This window comes from Rhamphochromis longiceps, linkage group LG2 (assembly GCF_057381845.1).
Source record: "Rhamphochromis longiceps isolate RC_006_pf linkage group LG2, R_longiceps_female_GT1.1, whole genome shotgun sequence".
NCBI lineage: Eukaryota > Metazoa > Chordata > Actinopteri > Cichliformes > Cichlidae > Rhamphochromis > Rhamphochromis longiceps.
The window spans coordinates 4,101,720-4,122,010 of NC_140558.1; the positions used below are offsets into that span (position 1 = coordinate 4,101,720).

The 20,291-nt window shown below is 36.5% G+C and overlaps 3 protein-coding genes across 3 annotated transcripts; 1 reads left to right on the forward strand and 2 right to left on the reverse strand.

Moving 5' to 3' along the window:
- Positions 1 to 216: 216 nt before the first annotated feature.
- LOC146676815 (uncharacterized) lies at positions 217 to 1,996 on the reverse strand. Its single transcript, XM_085383856.1, has 6 exons — positions 1,954 to 1,996; positions 1,514 to 1,843; positions 981 to 1,337; positions 681 to 806; positions 471 to 502; positions 217 to 363 (listed from the first exon to the last, which is right to left on the reverse strand). Exons 1-6 carry the CDS (start codon positions 1,994 to 1,996, stop codon positions 217 to 219), a joined length of 1,035 nt encoding a protein of 344 aa, XP_085239982.1.
- A 5,226-nt stretch (positions 1,997 to 7,222) lies between these two features.
- LOC146676816 (uncharacterized) lies at positions 7,223 to 9,116 on the reverse strand. Its single transcript, XM_085383867.1, has 5 exons — positions 9,098 to 9,116; positions 8,477 to 8,806; positions 7,957 to 8,313; positions 7,624 to 7,743; positions 7,223 to 7,332 (listed from the first exon to the last, which is right to left on the reverse strand). The coding sequence occupies exons 1-5, from the start codon at positions 9,114 to 9,116 to the stop codon at positions 7,223 to 7,225; spliced, it is 936 nt and encodes a 311-aa protein (XP_085239993.1).
- A 5,145-nt stretch (positions 9,117 to 14,261) lies between these two features.
- On the forward strand, positions 14,262 to 15,470 carry LOC146676817 (uncharacterized). Its single transcript, XM_085383879.1, has 3 exons — positions 14,262 to 14,646; positions 14,773 to 15,117; positions 15,379 to 15,470. Exons 1-3 carry the CDS (start codon positions 14,262 to 14,264, stop codon positions 15,468 to 15,470), a joined length of 822 nt encoding a protein of 273 aa, XP_085240005.1.
- Positions 15,471 to 20,291: the final 4,821 nt, after the last annotated feature.

Genomic DNA, 20,291 nt, shown 5'->3' on the forward strand with positions numbered 1-20,291 from the left:
TCCATTTCCAATATCCAGACTCAGAGAGCAGAGGCTGGGTATTCCAATATTAAATATCCATCCAAAGTGAAGCTATATTTTATTTTTCTAATTGAATTCAATAATCCAATTCAATATTCTTATTTAATATACAGTTGTCACAAATACATACATAACACATTAGTTGCCACATAGTGTATTAGCTGATGGCCCAGTGAGATGAAATACAAGCTTTGCTCAAGCATCACTTTTTCCACACTCAAAAGCTCTGACATCAGAGTAAACACAAATTGCTTCTGTTGCTCTTTCATCCCTTCTCTCTGCTTTGCGAGTGTTTGTCTTGGTAAAAGTTGGTGCCGCATAAGCCAATGAGTCCTCATGTCTCTGAGAAAAAAATAAAAATAATTATCAACTTGTATGCACATCTGTAGACTATCACTAAAAGTTAAAGTATTTTTTTCTGTCAGGCTGTTTATTGCAAAATTTCTTACTTGCTGAATTTGCTGTTCTTCACTAGTTGTTTCTGTATTTGTTTTTACAGAAAAAGGAGCTGAAAAAAAAAACCATTTAAAAAACAGTAAATAACTGTATAGTGATCAGAAACAAATGTTTCACTGTATTTTGCTTTACAAATGAGTAGCAGCTAATAGGACGTTACTGAATATAATTTGAGAAATCAAAACTGAAGTAACTCTTCTTACCCGAGGTTTTGTGTTTTTCTTTGATGGTATAAATGAGGAAGGCTATAACAACCAGGCTTATGCTGAGAGCAACACATAGCAGAAAGACAATGGTGTTGGTCTTCTGCAAATCCCAATGTTGGACAACTGAAAGTATGTTGAAAAAAGCTCTTATTTAATGTGAAGTAATAGTGAAATGCAATACTATTTATAATTTATACATATAAATTCATTTTAATTAGTATTTGTTGACATTCACTTAATTGTTCTATAGTCAATATTGACTAAAATATGAACAATAATTTATAGAAAAATTCTTACCTTCGATATCGAGTTTTGTTCCATTTCCAAACAGTATCTCTCCACATGTGGCCACAGCACAGTAATAAGTTCCTGTATCAGACGAGCTGACGTTCCTGGAGAAGCTGTAGACACATTTCTGTTGGGAGGCAGCCTCAGGACTCCGCTCACAGTCATAACTATTGTTTCCTTGAATATAAATTAAACTTGGATGAGACTCATCTGGTTTGGCTCTGTACCAGTACACACTGTGATCTTCTGTACATGTTCTGTTCTCAGAATTAGAGACGACTGAACACTGCAGAGTCACTGGGTCTCCTGGATGGACTGGATTAGACAAAGAGTCTTGAGTGACACCAGTGATGCCTGGGTCGGGTCCTATGAAATAAAAATAAAATAAATATGTTTCATTAAATACTGTTGAATTTAAAACAATTCAAATACATTAAAATAGAGCATATTTAGGAACTGTGAGTTGTGCAACAAAAGTACAAGAACTGCAAATAATTTTGCTGTCGCTGGCGCATTAGTGTTGCTGTTTCTGTTTCACTTACCTTTGACTCGAAGAAAAGTTCCTTTCAAAAATGTCATGGTTAGCTGACTTTCTTTGATGCAGTAATAAACAGCTGTATCGTTTAACTGTGCTCTGTTGATATGTAGAACAAAAGTTCCAGGCTCTTGTTTTGTTGTAATGTGATGAATGTTTTCAATAGTCGGAGAATCATGAGATATTGTTGATCCTAAAACTTCAGGAAAGCTCTGAGAAACAAGTCTGATCCAGAATAAGTTTGTTAAAAGCCAACGATGATCCCGGGAACAATTCAGAGTCACATTTTGCCCAACAGCAACATTTTTGGTGTCAAAGATCTGATGATCTGAGAATCCTGAAAATTAATACCAAACAGAATCATGCTCATCAAAAGTGATACAGTCATATAAACATTCATATTAATATAAACGGTGACAGTACAGTGAGTACGATTTCTATACTTACGCCCAATATTGATCAGGAGCAGTATATAAAAAATTGTCAGCATTTTGTTTTTTTCCTCTTGACACAGCAGACGTTTGAAGCTGCATTATGAAAGGATTTGTCTACATTTAACCATATTGCATGGGAGGGGACAACTTTTAGAGCAATCTTATTGGCTTCTCATTGTCGTGCTGTTTCACTGCACTACCACAATGGAAATATGCCATTTACAAAGCTTAAACACATGAAACAACACCAGCAACACACTCATGGTATTTTATGTTTGACTCTCATATTGGTTTTCTTACAGTGGGCTGTTTACAGTAGACAACACATGGTTTGTTGACAACAATTTCCTCATACGGAAATCAAAACAAGAAAATGTGAAGACTTTGTGTGATGTTAGTTAATGTTCCAGATTCCGTGTTACTCTATGTTATTATTATTTATTAGTTTCACACTTAGGACATCTACATAAAAAGTGCTGTTGTGCATCCGTTGTTATTGGGACTGTGAGGTGAGCAAGCTTTTTCTCATTCTCATTTCCATTTATATTCATATTTATAGTCATATATTAACCCAAACCACATCTTAGCCCAACCCTTAAAGTGCGTTTTGGTGCTAATGAATGCAAACCCCGAAACTGAGTGAAAAACTAACTAATCAGTGAGTGGAAACAAAGAGTAAAAAGTGCCAAATTTAAACTGCAGTCGACTAGTTGACAAACCTCCCGCTCCACTCCTTAATCTCCTAAAGTCCTTTGCTGAACTTTCTTTGCCTGAGTTTAATAGAGATATTGTTGAGAACATTTTACCCTCATTCAGAAATAACTGTCGTCTATTTGCAAAGTAAAATATTAGTAGACATACAGTAATTGTGAAACTTCATCAGCTGATAATTGTCTTACCTTCATAATACATTTTGAACTCATCATGAAATATAGATATATAGATATATAGATATATATCTATATATATATATATCTATATCTATCTATCTATCTATCTATATATATATAGATATATATATAGATATATACATATAGATATATAGATATAGATATATAGATATATATATAGATATATAGATATATCATCATGCAATTTACCTTTAATACATACACATAAAATTGCACCCAGTTCTCAGGAAACGCTCTGATTATTGGAAATTAGTAACATGTCCTTTTCACTGGAAAATATGTATATGGCAGTCACTGTTTTACTATAATCATGTCTATCAAAGTGAAGAAAACTGTGGATAACTGTGACTGTACATAATTAAACTTCTTTTCATGGAGTACTCAAAATGAATTTTGGTTCTCCTCACATTGAAAAAATACCTTTTTAAATTAAATTAAATTAAGTGAATAACAATGAATGTGAAGATCATAATGCAAGTACATGTCAGTTTTGTGTGTGTAATGATAAAATCAATTTGAGTTTGACATTTTGACTTGACTTGTTTTTAAAATGCTACAGTGATAAAGTTAGACTGAAGTGGTTGAACAAGGGACTTAAATATGTGGATGTGCACACAGACAAACACTACTGAGAAGTAATGCAAATGTAATGAGTTTGATTGTGGTGAAGTTGTCAAATTTGAAAACTTATTCCATACGATAAGAGACAAGGTACAAACACTACATTCTAAGACAGGAGTTCAAGTTATTGCTAACATATAAATAGAGATAACCATTCACGCTCACACTCACACCTACGACCAATTTGGAACCATCACTTAGTCTAAACCCGTGCATGTCTTTGGGCTGTGGGAGGAAGCCAAGTACCTGGAGAGAACCCACGCAGAGACAAGGAGAACATTCAAGTTCTACACAGAAAAAGTCCCCAGGCTAGATTCAAACCAGGGCCTTCTTACTGTGAGCAATAGTGCTAGCCAGCACTGGTGAAACATTCAATAGCTAAAACCTTGTCAAATAAAAAAGATGATAACATGATGCAATGTGGTAAACATTTATTTATTATGTGTATAAAACAAAATGCCAAACAGGTTAACAATTCATGGAACAAAATCAGTTCCTCCACTATGATTGGATAGCATCCACAGTCCACACATTGGGCTCTCCGCTCCACCATTCAGAAACTTTCATCTTCATTTTTCCATTTTAAGTACTTCTGCATATATTTTGCTAACTGCAAACAGCGGGGAGAGTGTTTTCTTCTGCTTGCTTATTGAGGCTGATTAAACAAATTCCACCAAGTGGTGGGAAGCTGTATTGTAACTGAGATTTTCATGGATAACAGTAAAATGGTAAATGGTAAATGGCCTGTATTTATATAGCGCTTTACTAGTCCCTAAGGACCCCAAAGCGCTTTACATATCCAGTCATCCACCCATTCACACACTGGTGATGGCAAGCTACATTGTAGCCACAGCCACCCTGGGGCGCACTGACAGTAGTCCCTGGTGTCTTCAATTAATAACTTATGATGTCCTGGGGCCCACAGGTCGAAAACTAAAAAGAATTTGCAGCTCTTAACCCTTTAAAGCCGGTTGGAGCGGGCACACTCCGTTTTGTGTAACTATTTTTAAATCCAGGTAGAACTGGAACCACGTAAGCTAGCACAGTATTTTTCTTTTGCATATGAAACTGGAGGAGATGTACTTACATCTTATGCCATCAGCTTGTCCTAGATCAGTTTCCTTCCACATATAGCTTTGCAAAAATGGCATAAAAATCGCTTGCAGCAACAAAAACATAATATTCCAGAAAAAGGCTTTGCCAATCCGATCAGCTGTTCATAACACTTCCTACGTTGAAATTTTCAATTTTTTTGTAGTTTATTGCACTTTTTTGCAATTTATGTAATTACTATGCATGTAATGCATACATATTATTAAGATTTGGGTTATAATGGTTGTACTGATGTATAGCAACTTGAAATGCTCCCAAAAATGGCTCTACAGCATGTAAAATATAATATAAGCCTTGGCTATATTAGACCTACCATGTTCTATGGTAGGTCTTAAAGGGTTAAGAATCACTGTTCTAGACAGATTGCCAATGTATTGCCTGGCTAACATATCAATACAGATTACCATTCATGTTCACATTCAGACCTATGACCAATTTGGAACCATCAGTTAGTCTAAACCCGTGCATGTCTTTGGGCTGTGGGAGGAAGCCAAGTACCTGGAGACAACCCGTGCAGATGCAAGGAGAACATTCAAGTTCTACACACAAAAAAATCCCCAGGCTAGATTCAAACCAGGGCCTTCTTACTATGAGCAATGGTGCTAACCACCACTGGTGAAACATTAAGTTCAAAATAAGAGGTGACTGATCTTTCGTGAAATTATTCTCAAAGACACACAATGTGCTGGAAGATTGAAAAGAACTTATTTTGTGATTTACCTAGCTGACTCAAAATGGGACTATTTTATTATCCAGTGCAATGTACAGTGCAAATCCCAAAACCTAAGTTACAAAAACCTGGATTATGTTTTAGTGATTTAACGTATTTGAAAATATGCAGCAGTCTAATAAAGGAAAAAACTGTGTAGTTTCATTCTTTTCTTTTTCATTTGAGTATTTTACTTAAGATGGAATCAGTGAAATTTACTTTAACCGATTCCATCAAGTTTGCACTTTATGAAAGCTGTTAATGGTTCATGCTCTTATTTAGAAAATCTATGTAAATGATTAATTCATTTGTGTACACATGTACACATATACAGCAAGCTATTTGTGAGTAAGCATGTTACTAGAGGTTTTGTGAATCCTCACTTCATACTGTAACTCATAGTTCATTTATGCAGTTTGTAGTTAATTCAGGATTTAGTGTGACCTCATTTATGACTTACAAAGTCTTTAAAAATGAAACAGAAAGGTCAGCACTAACAGTCAGCTGTTGTCACAATAGAAAAAGAAACAGACAAAGCACAAAGTGACACAGAAAGATTCTGGGTTATACAAATATAATTTGCCTAATACAGAGAAGATGTTTGACCAGAGTCTAAATATGTAATAGGGTTTAAGACAGAGGAAGACAGACTGAGCAGCTGGTGTCACAGATGACTTTAATTTAAATATACTGAAACATCTTCATTTAAAGTAGAACACGAATAACGTAATCACAAAACAATAGCGAGTGTTTCACAGAGCTTCACAAACAAGTGTAAAGATCACAAACAGTATGTATATTTAACTGATGAAAGCTTTGCTCCCTTGTCACAAGGGATCACTCAATAATGAATGGGAATGCCTGTGGGATGTTCAAGAGTTTGCACTTTTTTTTAGCTCCCTCCTGCGGTTCAACTCTGGTTAGTTGTCAGCTTATTGAAGTCAGTTAGCTAGCTTTAGTCAGACAAATCAGAAAATCAAGTCAGGCTCAGTTCCAAAGCGCACCTGAATTAAATAAGATAAGTTGTTTTGTGCTGTTTTTAAACAGGTGAACTCAGCTGAATAAAGAAAGAAAAATGTGTGTGTGATTTTAAAGGGAATATTTATATTGCCTTAGTATACAGAGTAATGGTTCAATCGTAAGAGAATAGATGAAAATGACTCATTTAAATGTTGTACTATCAAAGTTAAAACAGAATTTTGTGTTTTACTTACATTTTATGTTGGATGTATTTAATTAAATCCATTTTCAGAGCTCTTGTGTTGCACATTAACAGACTAGCATCACACTAGCATTACTTTGCAACAGGAAAGCTGTGGGCGTTATATGTATTTATTAATGTAAAGTTACTTCTCATATATACAAATTAATTACAATCTGTGGTGGAAATCTGAGAAACCAAGCTTCAGATATCATTTGAGTGTTTTAATAAAGCTTCTGCAAGATCCTACAGAGCATACATAAAAAGCATTTCATGCAGGGTGACAGAGAAAAACTAACAAACCAAACAGGTCCAAACAGGTGCAACATAGTTGTTTTCTGAGCACCTGACATAAACAGCTGAAAGATACAAAGTGCTCACACAACAAAATGGTACATTAGAACTTTCTGTGCAGTGTTTTGTATCTCTGTTACAGTTGTCACAAAGCAAAACAAAAAAAGTGAAGAAAATGGGACATGAATTAAAAAATACAAAGATTTGATGTGTTGTAGTTGTTCCAAAGCACATTTTGTGTTTGATGACTTACTGGACTTATTTTCACATATTCATCATTTGAATGTTTTTCTCTTCTGCTTTTAATATCCAGACTCAGTGGATGAAATCTGGGCATGGCAATATTAAATATCAGTCCAAAGTGAAGATGAAAGGGAGATGAAATACAAGCTTTGCTTAAGCTTCACTTTTTCCACACTCAAAAGCTCTGACATCAGAGTAAATACACATTGTCTCTTTTGCTCTCGTGTTCCTTCTCTCTGCTTTGCGAGTGTTTCTCTTGATAAAGGTTGGCGCAGCATAAGTCAATGAGTCCTCGTGTCTCTGAGAAATGCATCAAAATGTATCAACTGAAATGCACATCTGTAGACTATCATTAAAAACTGCTGGTTTTATTTTTCCATCAGGCTTTTAATTGCAAAATTTCTTACTTTATGAATTTGATGTTCTGTCCTAGTTGATTCTGTATTTGTTTGTAGAGAAACAGTTAAAACAATGTGAAAAAGTGATCAGAAGCAAATGTTTCACTGTATTTTACTTTACAAATCAGTTGTAAATGAGTATGACCTAACCAAATACTATTCAAGAAATCGATATAGAAGTAACTCTTCTTACCTGAGGTTTTGTGTTTTTCTTTGATGGTATAAATGAGGAAGGCTATGACAATCAGGCTTATGCTGAGAGCAACACATAGCAGAATGAGAACTGTGTTGGTCAAATCCCAATGACGGACAACTGGAACTATATTGGAAAAAGCTCTTATTAAAGGTGAAATAATGAAATAATAAAATAATGAAACTGAAATGTAATAATATTTATAATCTATATACATAGATTCATCAATTATTATGTGCCGATGTACTTCATCTAAATCCATTGTAGTCAAAACTAAATAAAATATAAACATTTATATATTTTTATTTTTTATTTTAATATGAAAACACTTACCTTCGATATTCAGTTTTGTTCCATTTCCAAACAGTATCTCTCCACATGTGGCCACAGCACAGTAATAAGTTCCTGTATCAGAGGAGCTGACGTTCCTGGAGAAGCTGTAGACACATTTCTGTTGGGAGGCAGCCTCAGGACTCCGCTCACAGTCATAACTATTGTTTCCTTGACTGTACATTAAACTTGGATGAGACTCATCTGGTTTGGTTCTGTACCAGTACACACTGTGATCTTCTGTACATCTTCTGTTCTCAGAATTAGAGAGGACTGAACACTGCAGAGTTACTGGGTCTCCTGGATGGACTGGATTAGACAAAGAGTCTTGAGTGACACCAGTGATGCCTGGGTCAGGTCCTATGAAAAATAAAATAAATATGTTTCATTATATTCAGTTAAATAAAAATTTCAATTATATTGAAATAGTGTGTCTTCAGGAATTACGCAAATAAACACATAAAAACGGTAAATAATTTTGCTGTGGTTGACTCATTAGTGTTGCTGTTTCTGTTTCACTTACCTTTGACTTGAAGAAAAGTTCCTTTCAAAAATGTCATCTTGCGCTGTCTTACTTTGATGCAGTAATAAACAGCTGTATCGCTTAACTGTGCTCCGTTGATATGCAGAACAAAAGTTCCAGGCTCTTGTTTTGTTGTAATGTGATGAATGTTTTCAATAATCGGAGAATCATAAGACATTGTTGATCCTACAATTTCAGGAAAGCTCTGAGAAGCAAGTCTGATCCAGAATAAGTTTGTTGAATGCCAACGATGATCCCGGAAACAATTCAGAGTCACATTTTCCTCAACAGCAACATTTTTGGTGTCAAAGATCTGATGATCTGAGCATCCTGAAAATTAAAAGCAGAATCATGGTTACCAACAGTGATATATTCATATAATCTTTTAGATTAATACACCACAGTGATTCAGTGATTAAGAATTCTGTACTTACGCCCAGTTTTGATCAGGAGCAGTATATAAAAAAATGTCAGCATTTTGTTTTTGTCCTCTTGACACAGCAGACGTTTGAAGCTGCATTATGAAAGGATTTGTCTACATTTAACCGTATCAAATGGGAGGGAACAATTTTTAGAGCAATCTTATTGGCTTCTCACTGTAGTGTTGTTTCACTGCACTACCACAATGGAAATATGCCATACCCAAAGCTTAAACACATGAAACAACACTAGCAACACATTTATGTTAATTTATGTTTGACTCTCATTTTGGTTTTCTTACAGTGGGCTGTTTACAGTACACACATACTATGTTTACAACAGTTTCCTCAGGAAATCAAAACAGGAAAGTGTATTATGGCCTTGGTGATGATGTTAGTTAATGTTTCACATTAAGTGTTATAGTAATTTATTTTTACTCATTAGCATATTAGTTTTCATGTAGCTGACACTTAGGTGATGTGTATCAGCTTTAGTCAGGAGTTAGAGAATCAAGTCAGGCTCCAAAGTGCACCTGGATTAAAGGAAGAAGTTAAGGTATTTTGTGCTCTGCTTTCACACAGCTGAATTCGGCTAAATAAGGAAAGAACAGGGCGTGGTCTGCTTATCTGCACAGTAAAAACTCAGATCACTTCAGGGTATGGAGGTGATCAGGTTCAGGGGTGGCTTGCTATCTCTTTCGCTCAGAAGAATCCCAAAGCAAATGGCATTTTCATGGAATCTTAATTTTATATAAAACAGAGATGTTACTGCATCAAATAAATAAATTCAATAGCCACTACTAAATATAACATATGTGTGGATTTCGTGCTCCGATTTTATGATAAAAGTTGCGTTTATATTCATAATGGCCACTGAATCTTGGCATTTCTTGATTTAATGCAGTAACATCTCTGCTTTATACAGCCTGTGGTTTTCATTTTTGCTTTGGTTCTCCATTATGAAGGAGATAGGAACAACATGGTCACCAACCTGATCACCTCCTTACTCTGAGGAGCTGCACACAGTTTGCATTGTGCTGGTGAAGGAGACCATCCATGACTTTGTTCATTTCATCTGAGTTACTTGTACGAAAGAAATTCAAATGCTCAAATATTGAAAAGACATTTTGCTTTACAGTTTAACATGATGGATACTATGTAGTGTTTACACTCTATCGCTTTATGCTCTGGCTGTTTCTTGTTTTGTTTGTTTTTGTTTGTTGTTGTTTTGTTGTGAAAACAGCTGAGAGTTGTTTGCGTCTTGAGGTCCTGTTCACCTCTCAGTGTCATTTATAAATGCTTTGTTAGACATAGACTTAAAATGAGTTGAATGAGGTCACACAACTAATTCACTTGTTTGGGCGAACAGAAGGCAACAGAAGGGAAGAGAAGCTCCAGGAAGAAGATCTCTTCTGCTGTCGTATGGTTGATATGGCTCACATGGCTGAGGTCATGGTACTCCTTGGGAACAATACATAAATCAGTTGAGTTTGAGGTTATAGTTGTGCGAAATAAGCTTCAGCATTCATTTGGTCTCTCTTACATTCTGTTAATAAGTGGATTATGTTTTTATAACCAGGGGATTCCCCAAATCCAAAGGGATATGGGAGCAGTGAATACAACAAACTTCAACAACTCAGAGCCACTGCCGTAGATGACTAGGTGAACAGACTCTGTGTGAGTGTTGGAGCTGAGTGTAAAAGTGGGGTGGTCAGAGGCTTGGAGCATAGTGGGGATTCCAAGCTGTTGAAATCGGTTTTCATCAAGAAGATTTTGCTCACCGCAAGAGTCAGTGAGCACTTGCAAAGGGAGTCCTGGTTCAGACAAATGGTACTAGCGAGCAGAATAATAACTGATCCCTAGAACCACCTACCAGTAGTCCACTCTTACTGGGAGAAATACTTCTTTTTTTGGTGCCCCCAGATAGGTGGAAACAAAATTACTGGGTTGGCTGCAAGAGCGGAAAATTCTAGCCTCAATTCTTCTCTGCGTAGCCTTCCTTTCAAGCCATGATGCTACTATGACCTTGGGAATGATAGAACTTGAATTTTCTCTCTTGGAAGATTGGCTCACTGTGAGAGTCCACCACATGATTCAGTTGTTCTTTTAATGAATGTAAAAATGTCACTTTTAAGATTATTAAGGCTACATGGCCCCCAACCCCCCTGGCTCTTGATGCCAAACACACAATTGAAATACCCAAAACAAAACAAAAAAAACCCCAGAAAAGACACAGTAAGACCAAAACTGGTGGGTGTTAGAGCCCAACTGTCACAATTGCTTCTCTGTATTAAATTTCACACTGTGACGAACAGAATATGTGAAAACTCAAATAGATCTAACATAAAATAGAAGACCGGAGGAGGATTTTGTTTATTCTGGTAATATTTCAGGAGTTAATAGTAACATTAACACTTAGAAATACTGGAAATAATATATACTAAATGATTTACAGACAAATGTTACTTTTAATTGGAATTTTTTTTTTAAATCACAACAAAATTATTTTAAAAGGATAAATCAAAGGAATTTATATTTAAACAGGTGCAATTTGATACCATATGATCTTGATACAATGATACCCAAACGCTGCAATGACAGTCTTACCGCTTTTGCATTTCATTAAATACTTATTAATGAAATTTGAACTCCTGTTATGGAGGTTAGACATGCTTTGTACCCGTCTATAACCATTGTTCTTACACTATACCTGGCTAAAGTAAAGTAACTACACACTTCAGGTCTGAACTTTGACACCAGGGCACCTGCTCCCCCTCACTATTCAGCCCTTCACCTCTTCTGTTCAGGCTTGAAAAATGTTTGATTCGGTTGTTCTGCTCTGGATTTCATTCTTTAATTGCTTTGATTAGTTTTCCACACTTCCACACACTCTGGGAGCTGGTTACACAGCAGAGGGGCCTGAAAGCTACAGGCTCTGCCTCCCATTCTACTTTTAATTGTCAAGGTCTGACTGTGTGGCAGGCAGGATGAGGACCAAAGTGCAGGACTCTGGAGACATAATGTGAACTTAAGCAGCTGTATTGCTGAGAACTACAAACTAAAATACAAAACACTGACGTCTTGGCATGGCAAGGCATGAATCGGGTACTAGATACTAGACAGAAGATAAGATGGTAACTGACTATTCAAGAACTTGTATGTGAATAGAAGTATTTTAAATGTGATTCTAGATTTAACAGGGAGCCAATGAAGAGAAATATGTCAGTACTCTTGCTGTAGCACTTTTGATCAACTGAAGGCTCTTCAGGGAGTTTTTAGGACCAGTCGCTTCAGCCTGATGATAATACATTACAACAGTCCAGGTTAAAAGTAAATAAATACAGGAACTAGTTTTTCAGCATCACTCTGGGAAAAGATGTTTCTAATTTTGAAGCTATTGCAAAAATGCAGGAAAGCAGTCCTCTGTATTTGTTTAATATGCACATATCTTGGACATATCCTTGTCAAAAAGAACTTCAGGATTCCTCACAGTATCACTGGAGGTAAAGGTAATGCCATCCTGATTAAGTATCTGGTTAGACAAGATTTTTAGGGATGAGTACAATAACCTCAGTTTAATTCGAAATTAGAAGCAGAAAATTAGAGGTCATCTGTTCTTTATGTCTTTCAATTCAAGTCAATTCAATTGGAATCCCATCCAAACATAATTTACCACAATAGTATCAGAAGGCAACAGAAACAGAGATGTGTCTACAGTCTGTCCAAAACTATAACAAACGTATCTGAGTTGGGATGTACAATGTGCTGTTTGTCACATCAGCTGTTTGTTGTACAACTGGCCCCACAAGGGAAAAACAGTTTCTGACCAACCAAAGCCAGCTACAGAGACCATGAAAGTGGACAGTATATCCTTGATTTAAAAAAAAACAACCCTCACAGTTAAAGCCAAGTGTAGACAAAAGTGACCCCCTTAGTCGGATTTTTAGTTTTAGTCTTCGGTCTGATTCTATAACTACTTAGCTAACATAAACTGATGTAAGTCTATGGACCGCAACCAACCAACCTGATGATGTCACGCTCTGTACTGGCACAAGCTGGCCCTAAATACGTTTTAAAAACTTTAACTCTAAGCACTAATTTCTTAACTCCAGCTACACTGAGTATCTATGTCAGTTTATGAGAGAAGGGCTCATGTTGTAAATTAGCCTTTATAAATGAAGTGTTTCATGTCCACTTTAAGTTAAATCTCTTCAGTAACTCCATGTTTATATTGGCTTTGTACTGGTTAGGGATTTCTTATTCCACCTGCAAAACCCCTAATCCATGGATCAACAGTTCCAAATGCAGATAAACACATCAATTAGTGAGGTTCAATCAGGATAAGATTACCTAATATTTTGCAGAAAAGTATGGTAGCTATCAGCTGCAGTGTATGCACTTGACATTCGTTTCTTAGATGCACAGGACATTTTCTGTGTTTTAGCCAATCACTGTGAATTTTACTTTCCATATATTGTATCAAAGAGGCCTGAAATGGACAAATTCATATAATTACCAGATGGTGTACATTAATCTAAAACATACATAAAAAGTAATAAAAACAAGTGAGACCATTATGTATAAACTAAAACTACAGAGGTGGTCTCTGGGACTCATCTTTTTAAAGCATTTTGTTGGCTATTTTAAAGTGTTACAGATTACAGTTGTTGCTTTAACACTGTTAAAAACTGTAACAGGGCTTAATGAAAGCAGTATTAGCTGCCGTCAGCTTTATTTAGCTTACTAAAGACAGTAACTAATGCAAATAGATGTAAGTGTTGTGTGTTGCTCCTAAAAATGATGAGCTATATGATGTGATACAAGTATTAGTAATGGAAGTGTGTTACTTTCAAATGATTGTTGACCTCAGAGTTAGAATTAAATACTAAGTTTAAGTCTAAGATCATTAGGCAGGACACATAGTAAGAACAAATAATAATTAAACATTTTATTACCTGTTATTGCACTTCATTAATTATTATTACAATTAATATGACTGAACACCAGTAACAGTTTCTTATTTTAAATTTTAAAAAATTGCATTTTGAAACATCAACCAGTCAAACAACAGTAAAATTACAAAAAAAAGAAAAAACACTTTCGAGGAAGTGTATTACCAGCATTTCAGCCAATCAGGATGATTTCTACTTGAAACACTTTGATGATCTTGTGACTAAACTTTCATTTAAGTAGGAAGGCATCTGTCATGCAAGACAAAGGTGTTTCACCACAATGTTTGGAGTACAGACTGCTTTGATTCTTTTTACTACAATAGGTAAGTACAAGATGATCTAGTGTTGTTTACACCGATTTTAACAGGTGCAGTATAATGTTAAGACAATACTATTTAAGATGGAAGATTTTTAATGTTTACTGGTTTTGTCTCTTTTTGTCTTGTGTCTTCAGCTCTGATTCAAAGCGCAGAGGCTGCCCACCAGATCCCTTTGATTGAAGTTGAAGTTGGTAAAAATGTTACTTTGCAGTGTCCGGTTACAGAGAAGGACGGCAAATTTGTTCACTGGTTTAAGCAATCCCCAGGATATATGATCCAGACAGTTGCTACAGGATCTTACACAAAACAAACACTGAGTGAAGAATTTAACAACGGTCGTTTCTCAGTATCAGAGGGGCAGACTCTGTATTTTCTTTCCATGAGAAATGTCCAAAAAGAGGATGAAGCAACATATTTCTGTCAGTATGGATCAGCTTATTCACAGACCTTTAATACAAGCGTCTACTTGGCTGTAAATGGTAAACTATGTGATATGTTCATTTCTTTCTACCTCACTTAGTAATCACAAATGCTTTGAGGAAACCTGGTATTATATTTTTAAATATTTTAATTCCATTATCACTGCTTTTTACTAAACAACCCAGGTCACAGTGAGCAGAAATCAGTTTACGTGAAACAAACTCCGGAGGCAGTGTCAGTCCACCCAGGCAGCTCCGTGACTCTCCAGTGTTCACTTTTCTCCAATAACAACGAGAACAGAAGCGAGTGCCCAGATGAACACAGAGTGTACTGGTTCAGAGCAGGATCAGGACAATCCCACGCCACGATTATTTACACTCACAGAAACTACAGTCAAAAACAAGAGAGACGGCGTTGTGTCCACAGTCTGTCCAAAACTATTCAGAACTCCTCTGATGCTGGGATCTACTACTGTGCAGTGGTCACATGTGGAGAGATCGTGTTTGGCGAAGGAACTCAAGTGGAGACAAGTATGTGGTCACCGATTTTCTTTTTTTTTTTACAACTAAACAAGTAAAGCAAAAAATCAAATTTGAACTTTGCAGCAATAATTACTTTATGTTGTTTATTATGAACTATTTAATGAGTCTTTAAAATTCACTCCTTCGGTGAAATTACTTTTTTTTGGCAAATTTACATAAAATATGTGAAGTAAATAGTTTGCTTTCTGATTTTGCTCTGGCAGAAATATAAAATAATATAATATAATATCTGTGCTTTTTTGATTCCAGGACAAAAATGGGACCCTGTGATCATTGTACTTGGGACGCTGTTGGCTCTCTGTGTAATTGTCATTGCAGTCCTTATTCTATCAAGAGATTGATGGTTTCTTTTCTTTTTCATCTTCAGTTAAGCACCCAGAATATCTTTATCTAGAATACAGAAATCATTGTATAGCTCAAAGGCAGAATTTACTAACAGTACTGTCATAATATGTATTATTACATTTTAATATCTGCAAAAAATAAAAACAAAAAACAAAAAGAACAAAATGCATGCATTTAAGCATCCTGAACAATTTCACAACATCGGCTTTGTGTTCTTCTTCAGATTGAACAGGTCAGCTATTATGTATCGCTTTCAGGTTCATACTGTGGAATAACAATTACTTTTTAACTGTGCATGGCTGTGCATATCTGAATCAATGACAGTTCCATAAGAATAGAAACATGTTTTTAAAAATATATACATATTATAACCGCAGCAAACTCTATCGCTTATCATTATTTTTGTTAGACTGCAATGTTTCAGTCCAGGTGACCTTCGTCAGGTAAGGTGAAACTATTTTCACACAATTACTTAATTAATTGATTCCCATTTACCAAGGCAGAATACAATCAAACAATTTAGAAATAATAACTATTAGGCACATCACAGGTGTGTAGTATTGGTCAAATAATTTAACTGAATAACAACATTAGTTTTGTAAACAACCCTGTAGAAACCAAAAGGAAAGAAATGAGAACACACCTATTTTTAACTTACAGATCCAAAGAAGGACCAAAAATATCAGAAATTCTAAAAAACTAAAATTTAAAAATTAGTTTGTATCTGTGCTAAAAACTCTCTTTCATCTACTCCATGATGTGCACTATTAAAAATAATGCAGTTTGTTTGGGTGACAAAGTCCGCAAAGAAAATATCCAGGAAGCCTCACTTCTGTTCAATAATAAATTATGGTCTCCTTCCCTAGATGGTGCTGGACTGGGCTCAATGCTAAATAATCGTAAGGACATTATATCATGTTTTATGTCATTAAAGTGGGCTGCTAATGGAAAGCTTCTTTCAAGCCAGTAAATCACACTTGTATGTTCACTTGTTCTCTGTTTCAATTTTTTCACTCTTTTACCTCAATACGTTCTTTTGCTAGTGTTATGATTCTGGGCCCAATTTCCACATCTGTAATTTCCATTAAAATTAAGACTTAGAAGTGTCTGACACAGGACTGTCTCGAGTTATCATAGGGCTTCCATGTAGCCATGTCTGCGGTGTACATTTTAGGACATCGTCAGGTCTCAAGAAAAAAGTTGTCAGGTATCAGACAAAAAATTGTCAGGTCTCAGTTCTCAAGAAAAAAGTTGTCAGGTATCAGAACACAAGGTACCAAAGAGAAAATCTTCCTGCAGGTGGCGGTGTTGTCATGTCCCACCCAGTGTTGCCAACTTAGCGACTTTGTCGCTATATTTAGCGAGTTTTCAGACCACCTTAGCGACTTTATTTCTGAAACGCAACTAGCGACAAATCTGGCGAACTTTTTCTGGCGTTATTAGAGACTTATTTATGACGACTTTTTGACGTGAAAGTGCGTATCGCTCTTACTCTCAATAAGCAGCGGGTGCTGCGGTGGGCACCTCGCCCGTGCCAAAGCGCTCACAGGTGGAGGATAGTCCTCCCCAGCTGCTAATAGGGCAGGGCTCCTGCACTGACTGTAGCGCAGTCAGTTCTTCTTTTACTGGTATGCTGTTTTGTGGACCATAAAGTTTAAAACTACACACACACACACTAACTCCACCAGAGTGCCTGTTTCGGGTCACTTTTGCCGGTCCAAGCCCGGATAAAGGAGCAGGGTTGGAATTGTGACATTAAAAAAAACAATAATTGCTAAAAGAAATTTAATTTGTAGTTCTAAATAAATTCTAAATGCATTTAAGACGTTTTTTACTGACTTTATGCCTCTAACACGATGTTATTTCTCTCTCCAACAGCGTAGGTTACAATTACATTAGCATGACCAACTATGCAAATTAGGCGATGACATCACTTAGTGACTTCTGGCGACTTTTAGGACAACCAATAGCGATTTTCCTTACTGAGGAGTTGGCAACACTGGTCCCACCCGAATTGATTTCCAGATACGTCATCAACGTGTGACAGTGGGAGAGCGTAAGGTCATTGACCTCACCGGAGTTTTACTGCGGTTCAGGCTCCTAACGACACAAGAGCTGTATCCCAATTCAGGGTCTGCAGCCTTAAAGTGCGCAGCCTTAACGGTCCACAAGGGCCGCGTACTTAAAGGCCGGAAGTGAGAGGCTTGTGAAATGGGACGGTCTAGCCTCCGTCGCGCTGCCCTGGATGCCTAGCAACCATGATACTAACAGCTGGAAACGTTTCATACAGCTTTGTTTGACAGAAATGAAGGAGAAAATCCTTTGTTCATTCGTTTGTTTGTTTGTACATGAGCTTTGATTTGATAAGTATCTGAGGCTGACTGTGAAATCATGATTATTGGGCTTCACTTCTGTATTGAACAGTCATTTAAGATTACCTAGTAAATAACAATTAGCTAATGTTGTTCATGAGACTAAAGTCATCTTACTTTGGAAATGTAAATATAATATGGCCAATATTAAAGTTGTAATTTCAATCATTATTAGTTATTACAGCAGTGAATGAACTCTGTTTAAAATACTGAGCTTCAGTAAAGATTCAAGCTGCATTTATTTATATTATTTATATTTCCTGTCACCTTAAATCTTCACTCAAAGACAGGTTTCTTTGACACAGTATATATAACTGTGTTATATATATGAGAGACAAATATTGTTCTTTTAATATGTTGGCATTACTAAATTTGTCTCAGTAGTTAATTTAATTATCCATAAAATCATCACATTCTCTGTAAGATTAAGGTCAACTATTGAACGGCGTATATTTTAAAGTAAAGGCTTTAAAACCAAGTTAGTACAAACGTCACTAATGTCACATAACTTTGCCGACATTTGGCCAACAGTAATGTTTTAATGTTCTTCGTTATTAAACATTCGCACATAAATAAGTAACATAATATTCAGTACTTACTTTTAAAAGTTTACTCTTCGGCCGCCCCTCTTCCGCCGTTTTTTTTTCCAGAAAAATTATCCACACCCACCGCCGCGCTATGCATTCTGGGATATGTTGGGCCACGAAGTCTACACCGCCACATCCTTAAAATTCAATGAAATGAAGGACGCATTTGAGGACCGCATTTCGAGCAGCCTTCGAATTGGGACAGCCTTCGTCGTGTCGCTGTGACGTAATCGGCCTTAAAATGCGGCCTTTAAGGCTGCAGACGCTGAATTGGGATACAGCCAAGGCCTACCCGACCTTCTGAGGACCTGGCCCACATAGACCGCGAAGGCCGGGTCCTCAGGAGGATGCAGCCCATGAATTTGGACACGTCAATATGACATGTCCAAATTCATGGGCTGCCACAGTTGTGTTATATTAAGTTGCGGTTATGTTGTGAAAGTTACATATCAGAGAAGGAAAGCTAGTTTTGTACGAAACCAAATCAGTACTATTTTTGTCTGGCTAATTCATTCTAGCTAGCGACAGTGGTGAAATGTGATTTTTTTGTTTTTTATTCGGAGATGTTTCTGTTTTATTAGGAGACTGTCTCACCCCAACATCGTCAGACTCATGGCAGTTGCCCGCACTGAGTCCTCCTTTTTGTTGGCAGCTGAATACATTCATGGCGCAACCCTGCAGCAAGTGCTTCACACAGACAGCTGCTACTCTAATAGTCTGTGTTATTGAAGGATTCAGCACTTCTTTTGTTCTGTTTTTTATCCATTTTTAGACAGCGATGAGATCGGCTACACACTCCACAGAAGCCCAGAGTTACTGTTAATATCAAAAATATAACGCTGTCCTTCGAGATTTTGACATTTAAGACTGTGAGTGTAATGGATCTAAAACTGTTTAAATCTTCTTAGCCTGGTAACATGGAAACTTTAAAAACAGCAGCAGAAGGTTTCAGTAGTGTAGTCTAATTTGTTCTTTTCATTTAATAATAATCCATATTATGTATAACAGCTACATTCACCCTGGAGAGAAACTAGTGAGGGAGGACCAAGCTGGGTTTCTGGGTCCAGAGGTTTGGAGAAACTTCTTCCCTTTCTTTCATCACAGCTGTCCTGTGCCAGAAGTTCTGTTGACCCACTGAAAGAGGCATCATTTAAGAAACACCAGGAACACTGAAGCTCATCGCATTGATCAAGCAGGACTCATGATCTTCACCAGCAGCTTCCTCACAGGGAAATCTTCAGCACTCGCCCCAGGAGATGGATAAACCCAGCATTTCATGAACACTGTGATGGAGACCTTTGGTTTGTGTAATGTTATAAATACTCGGATACTCCCCAGAGGCTCCGGACTTTTACATAAAGATATTATATTCAGTCCTGTAGAAAGTTATATATTTAAAAATATATGATCCTCTCTGGTTACTCTGGTATGAATAACTCTGCATCACTTTATGGTAAATGACACACTATCTGCAAAAAACTGTGAAAACTGTGACCTTTGACCTTCATCAGGTTTTATTTAATTGTGTTAGAGAAACTCAAATGTGCTCTTTATGCAGCTGAGTACATCAAGTGTTTAAAACGGAAGCTGTGCAGGTCTGAGATACAAACTGAGGTCCTGTTAATGCTGATATATAGTGACACAGTTACATGGGTGATTAATCCTTTTGTTTTTTTGTCTTTAACTCTATCAATAAAACAGCTGCAGCTTTCACTACAGCACATGTGGTACTTTAACCTTTGTACTGTTTTCATCAGGTCATTTTGCAGTTAAAAATTTAAAGATGCCGAGGAGCAGCTCAACAAAACCTTAAAAGAACTGAAGGCAAAAGAAAAGCAAGCCGAGGACAGGAGGGGAT

Excerpts from the sequence above, each read along its gene's own strand:
- LOC146676815 (XM_085383856.1), bottom strand. The coding sequence starts at position 1,996 with ATGCTGACAATTTTTTATATACTGCTCCTGATCAATATTGGGC. Across the intron at positions 1,338-1,513 it reads AACTTTTCTTCGAGTCAAAG|GACCCGACCCAGGCATCACT; the intron begins GTAAGTGAAACA and ends TTTATTTCATAG. Across the intron at positions 503-680 it reads AGAAAAACACAAAACCTCGG|AAACAACTAGTGAAGAACAG; the intron begins GTAAGAAGAGTT and ends AAACAAATACAG.
- LOC146676816 (XM_085383867.1), bottom strand. Across the intron at positions 8,314-8,476 it reads AACTTTTCTTCAAGTCAAAG|GACCTGACCCAGGCATCACT; the intron begins GTAAGTGAAACA and ends TATTTTTCATAG. Across the intron at positions 7,744-7,956 it reads AACAAAACTGAATATCGAAG|TTGTCCGTCATTGGGATTTG; the intron begins GTAAGTGTTTTC and ends ATATAGTTCCAG.
- LOC146676817 (XM_085383879.1), top strand. The coding sequence starts at position 14,262 with ATGTTTACTGGTTTTGTCTCTTTTTGTCTTGTGTCTTCAGCTCTGATT. Across the intron at positions 14,647-14,772 it reads CGTCTACTTGGCTGTAAATG|GTCACAGTGAGCAGAAATCA; the intron begins GTAAACTATGTG and ends TAAACAACCCAG. Across the intron at positions 15,118-15,378 it reads AGGAACTCAAGTGGAGACAA|GACAAAAATGGGACCCTGTG; the intron begins GTATGTGGTCAC and ends TTTTGATTCCAG.